The sequence below is a fragment of the Triticum urartu genome, chromosome 3A, assembly GCF_056163025.1.
Source record: "Triticum urartu cultivar PI428250 chromosome 3A, HENAU_Tu73, whole genome shotgun sequence".
Lineage (NCBI taxonomy): Eukaryota > Viridiplantae > Streptophyta > Magnoliopsida > Poales > Poaceae > Triticum > Triticum urartu.
The window spans coordinates 530,779,701-530,785,852 of record NC_141875.1 but is presented as its reverse complement, the minus strand read 5'-3'; the positions used below and the strand labels follow the sequence as shown (position 1 = coordinate 530,785,852).

At 43.9% G+C, this 6,152-nt stretch overlaps 1 protein-coding gene across 1 annotated transcript; it reads left to right on the top strand.

Annotated features, from left to right (window-relative positions):
- The first annotated feature begins 4,318 nt into the window (after positions 1-4,318).
- LOC147980378 (uncharacterized) lies at positions 4,319-5,395 on the top strand. The gene has a single exon (XM_087515580.1). It carries the CDS (start codon positions 4,319-4,321, stop codon positions 5,393-5,395), a length of 1,077 nt encoding a protein of 358 aa, XP_087371706.1.
- The last annotated feature ends 757 nt before the right edge of the window (positions 5,396-6,152 follow it).

Below are 6,152 nucleotides of genomic sequence, written 5' to 3'. Positions count from 1 at the left end.
TGCCGGAGTGGAAACCGCCGTCGGCGTGGTGCTCGCCGACAACCAACTCCACCACCCACCGACGCGGAACTGTCTCGTGAGTGCAACCATACCATTGCCCTCCTCTGGATCGCTGTCGATCGTCACCGGCGATCATCGTTCGCTTCGATCGACGGTGGGATTTTTAAACCTGACATGCGGGACAACCTCGTTAGCCTCTCCTCTTTTATTCGAAACGTTTTCTGAAAGCGCCTTCGGGCAAAGTATGTTTTCCCTTTGGGTCGGCGTATTTCTAACCGAAACGTTTTCTGTTTTTTTTAAACTAGCCCCTGGAAAGTTTCTGTTTCATCATAGATTAGTCCCTGGACTAAAACCTTTATAACTTTTAAACAAAAGATGATTTTGACCTGATTCTTTTTTGTCATCTTTATTTTTCTATCTAGTTTTTTATCATATTTATTTGAAAAATATTTGGAACAATTTTTATGCATGCACGGTATTTACGTTAGTATCCGATTTCTTTTATAACATAGATACCGAAGGAGGTGACGGGGCCGCAAACTTCGCTGAGCTAGACTCTAACTACTCCGAACCAGGCAAGCATGTTTGAACCCTTGATATGACGAGTGTTTTTCACGATTGCTTAAGTGGTTTTCTCATGACATGTTTATATAAGCATTTGTGAGTGTTATATTTCATGCAAAGCAAGCTGCAAGTGAGCTTCGAAATTTGATGTTTTCATATGATGGTGAGATAACCTGATCATGTGGTGGCATGATAGCTTGCAAGCTAGTATTGTTGAAGTATGCCAGTTTTATGTCAACCATTTAACTCCAGTATTAACGTGGACCAAGTCTTGTCCCCGTTCATCCCCTTTTCGTGCCGCCACATGTCTTCTGCAAAGAATCCGGTTTAGTCAGTTGCAAACCTCTTTCCTTGTACACACCAAATAGAGGGGCCGTGATGAGGGTTCCATGGCCCTGGATTAAAGCCCGTCATCCAGTCAGGGGGCATGGGTGTTTCCAGTTGGAACCGAGAGGGGGGCACCCCTTAGAGCGCGCGATATAAATTTGATCCCATGCTATTCGAGTTTGTAGCCTCCCCGTCTTAGAGTTTTTCTGAACGTTGCCTAGGGTGATTCCTGGCAGCGGAATATGGAATGGGTGTGCACTGATTAGATGTGTTTCTCCTAAAATACCGTAAACGGAACTAGTCCTTTGTGACTACTGAAATCTGTTGGCTGTGGTTAGAGAGTACAAACTCTGCAGATTCAAAACCATTCGAATAACCATGTCCATGGTCAAGGACTTTGATCAACATATTAGTGTCAATATCAGTATAAGTCTTAGTGTCAGTCTCAGTGACAGTCTCCGGAGAATAAGCATGAAACTGAGAGTGGTAAACCCGGCTGAATGTTATACATGTGGATGGACTAACCAGTTTATTATCATGTACCGAGTATTCCGTGGAATGATGTTACCTTCATGAGCTACTTGAATTCGAATGATGACATATAAGCCCTTTATGTGATGTCGCTCAGACGTCCAAACTATGGCATTCTTGTTATTTACTTTTGGTATAAGCCCTTTATGTGATGACGCTCAGACGTCCGACTGTGGCATTCTTGTTATTTACTTTTGGTATAAGCCCTTTATGTGATGTCGCTCAGAGGTCCGACTATGGTATTCTTGTTGTTTACTTTTGATATAAGCCCTTTATGTGATGTCGTGCAGACGTCCGACTGTGGTATTCTTGTTATTTACTTTTGATATAAGCCCTTTATGTGATGTTGCTCAGACCTCCGACTGTGGCATCCTTGTTATTTACTTTCGTTATAAGCCCTTTTCGGGATGTCGCTTAGACGTCCGTCTGTGGCACGTACTGTCATTTACGTTTCAATATAAGCCCTTTAGGTGGTGTCGCCCTGATGCCCGACTGTGGCATGTTAATTTATTTTTACCTTTCGAGGCATCGCTTCAGACACCCATTCGGTCTTCAGCTATTTTATTGGGATTTCGGGAGGACTACCGCCTGACTTCCTTTTTATTTAACATGCAGCGCAAATTTATTATCTGAGTGCGCATTACTAGTCTGCTCATGTGCATCATGTTTGCATTTGTTATATCTTATGTCCAAACTGTCTTGCGAGTACATTGAAAGTACTCACCTGGCTTGTTGATTTGGCCAGATGTTGACGAAGGCGATCTTATGGATGAAGAGTACGATAGCGAGTCCGACGCCTAGAGGAGTCCCAGTCAGTCCCGTGCGATCCTGGAGTTGGTCACTTGTATTATATACGCTTCCGCTACCCTCATAAAATCATTGAGCCTCACTCCGGTGCTTGATGACCTGTAAGATTTTGGAGTCATGCCACCCACTTCACTGTGACATATCCACCACCACTTTTATTACGAGTCAGTAGTTATGCCACCATACCCTTTGTGTCATATCTGCCTTTATGTGTAATATCGGCGTGCTTGTAATAAATTGTTGAGCAGCCTCAGCTCAACCCTGTATAATATTTAGTACTTCTGGATTTCTGTATCAAGGATTTGTCTACCAGTAAGGAGCATTTTTCTATACTGGTCTGATAAAATGGTTAATTTTTGAATAAATATTTTATTGGAAAACCGGTCCTGACAGCCTTAGTATCAGAGCCAGGCTGACTGTAGAAAGCCACTAGGTGCGATCGCTAATCGGTTATTAGCGTAATAAGTGATATTTTAACATTTTGCAAATGTCGCAATTTTTTGTTTGTCATCATAAATTTATGATTTGACTATTCAGAATTTTTGTCTACCTTTGTAGATGGCTGGCAGTGACTGTGAGTCACAGGTGTTCGCTAATGTACCTGAGGGGTTTATCAAGCTTCTCGTCTCCATCACCAAGGTCGCGATCGGGTCGTCGGCTCGTCCGGAGTTCACACTCTACCAGCACAAGATCAGCGACAGCGTGTCTATGCACCAGGCCGCGGTGCAATTCAAGGGAGGACGTTCTGAGTCACGCCGCTTCCGATTTGTGGGAAGGGCCATGCCTACGGAGAGGCATGCCATGTAGATGGTTGCCCGTGAGGCGATAGCTCGTCTCCAGGATGCCCTCCCTTCGATGAAGGCTCGTCGCTACCGCTACCTCACATGCCACGTGCCATACACATATCACTATGCGTTTGCTTGCGCTAGGGCGGAGAGAGATGAGGCTATTGAAATGTTGGTTGAGTATCTCAAAGCTCTTGAGGCAGCTTTTGATAACCTCGTGGACGACTTTGTGGCTGCTCGTATGGACTTAGTTTGGGGCTGTTCCACCAACAGGAGGGAGCTCCTCCATACAGCACCACCACTGACTTACGTCTCGTCCTCAGCATCCTATACACTTGCCATCTTAGCCACCGCTCGCCGCCTGCCTACCACTGAGGAGTTTGACAAAGTCATTGCTCCTACTCCAGTCAGTGTTGCACCACCTGCCGCGCCCGCACCAGCTCCTCAACCTAGTACTTCGCACCTGGAGCCTATTAGTGAGGAGGAGGTTGAGTCTCCAGCATCACTGGGTCTTACCCTCGGCAGGCCGAGGGAAGTTTTTACCATCTCCGACTGAGTGCGCCTAGCAGCCGTGCGATGTGCCAGCTTGTAAGATATGTTTATATGTATATAGGTTTGGTGAGAAGTAGTTTGTGTGCGCATCATGTAGGAACTCGGAGAAGTGCACTAGCCTAAATAACATGTCAGGAATGTGTACGCACATCCTGAGTGATGTGTTGTATAATTACGGCTTGCGTGTAAGATATGTACTGAGCGGTCCTTCTCCATGCGCAATCAAGTATTTTCTTGAAAAATCTTGGAGTTTTTTAAAAAATCCGCCTTTGTAAAATTATTTATTTTTGCCACTCAGATTTTCTCATGAATTCTGCAAAAATACCCCAGAGTGGAAAATGCCTCATCCCTGGACTCGTTCCATGCCAAGTCCTCCGGAAGAAAATTATGGTACCCAGACAAGTAACAATTTCACACAGGGGCAGTCAAGTCAGCAAGGCAGTGAAGCAACATTTTCTCAAGTATGCCGCCTTTATGAGCAAAGCCAGCAGCAGCATCAAGAAATGATGAACCATGTTATCAATATGGGAAATCACCGTGAACCATATCAGCAGCATTCCAAATTGTCTGAACTATAAAAGACACGTCCCCCAATGTTCTCTCACACTGATAGACCTCTTGAGGCCGATGATTGGCTTCGAGACATTGAAAGGAAGTTAATTATTGCATAATGGTCGGACCGTGAGAAGGTACTTTATGCACCTCACTACCTCACTGGAGCAGCTGCATCATGGTGGGAAAATTTCCTACACATGCACCCCAATGAAAAGAACATCACCTGGGAAGAATTTAAAGAAGGTTTTCATGGGGCGCACATTCCCAGAAGCATTATGAGGATCAAGAAAAGGGAGTTTGATGACCTCAAGCAGAGAAGCATGACAGTGAATGAGTACAATAGTCAGTTTACTCAATTGTCTCGTAATGCCAACGAAGAGCATATGACTGAAAATAAAAAGATGGAAAATTTTCTGGACGGTCTGGCACCAGCACTTAAATGCCAACTGGTCGTACACACCTTTCCAGATTTCAAAACACTTATGGACAAAGCTATTACATTGGAAAATGAGCGTCGCAGCTTGGAGGATTTTCGCAAGCGCAAAAGGGACAAGACTACTCATGCTCGCAACAATCGGAACAAGACTGATTTTCAGAAAATTGGAGTGAACAAATCCACAACCATTGTTCCGTGCCCAAACAAAAAATTTCATGCAAGAGACAAGGATTTTACATATCACCCAGGTGTTACTTGCTACGCTTTTGGAGAGGAAGGACACTATGCCAGACAGTGCCCAAAGCCAAGAAACTCGGCCCCCAAGCCGAACAACAGTGGAAATAATTCAACACCCAAGCGTAACAACTTCAACCCCAATAACAATCACAAGAAGGGTCACTTGAACCATGTGACCAAGGAGGAAGCACAGAATGCTCTGGATATCGCACTCGGTATGTTCCCTGCCAACACAATACCTGCCACGGTTTTATTTGATTCTGGAGCTTCTCACTCGTTCATTTCAAAGAAATTTGCTTTGCAACATGATTTTTCTATGCTTCCCTTGGAAAAGTCCATGACCATCAAGTCCCCCGAGATTAAGCAAATCACTCGGAGTTACTGCCAAGGTGTGGTTATTGAGATTGAGGGACTAAAGTTTCAGGCAAACCTCATTGTATTGGAAAATAAGGGACTGGATGTTATCCTAGGAATGGACTGGTTAACCACCAACAAGGGATTTATCGACTGCTTCAATTGGACTGTAATTCTTACTCATCATCACGGGAAGACGATAAAATTGCACCTCAAGAAAGACCAATATCACGACAACCAAGGTTGAACAAGGTGGACATTTCAGAGTTAAGAAAAGTTCCAGTGGTGTGTGAGTTCCCTCACGTATTTCCCGAAGAACTACCAGGCATGCCACTAGACCGGGAAATAGAGTTCATCATTGAACTAGCACCTGGAACCACCCCCATTTACAAGAAACCCTATAGAATGGCACCCTCCGAGTTGGTAGAATTAAAGAAGCAAATAAAAGAATTACTGGACAAAGGATTTATACAGGCCAGCTCCTCACGTTGGGGTTCACCAGTATTATTTGCCAAGAAAAAGGATGGGACACTGAGATTATGTATAGACTATCGAGCACTCAACATGGTCACCATCAAAAAAAAAATATCCGAGGCCACGGATAAATGATTTATTTGACCAGCTCGCACAAGCCAAGGTTTTCTCAAAAATTGATTTAAGGTCGGGGTATCATCAATTAAAAGTACGGACAGAAGATATCCATAAGACAGCATTCACCTCCAGATACGGATTATATGAATTTACAGTAATGCCATTTGGACTGACAAACGCCCCCGCATATTTTGTCCACCTCATGAACAAAGTGTTTATGAAATTTATGGACAAATTTGTTGTGGTGTTCATTGATGAAATTCTGGTTTACTCTAAGACACCAAAAGAACATGCTGAACATCTCAGAATTGTAATGGGAGAATTAAGGAAACATCAATTATACGCCAAATTCAGCAAATGTGAATTTTGGTTAAGACAGGTTGGTTTTCTAGGCCACGTATTGACCCAAGAAG

Coding starts and splice junctions, on each gene's coding strand:
- LOC147980378 (XM_087515580.1), top strand. CDS start 4,319: ATGCACCCCAATGAAAAGAACATCACCTGGGAAGAATTTAAAGAAGGT.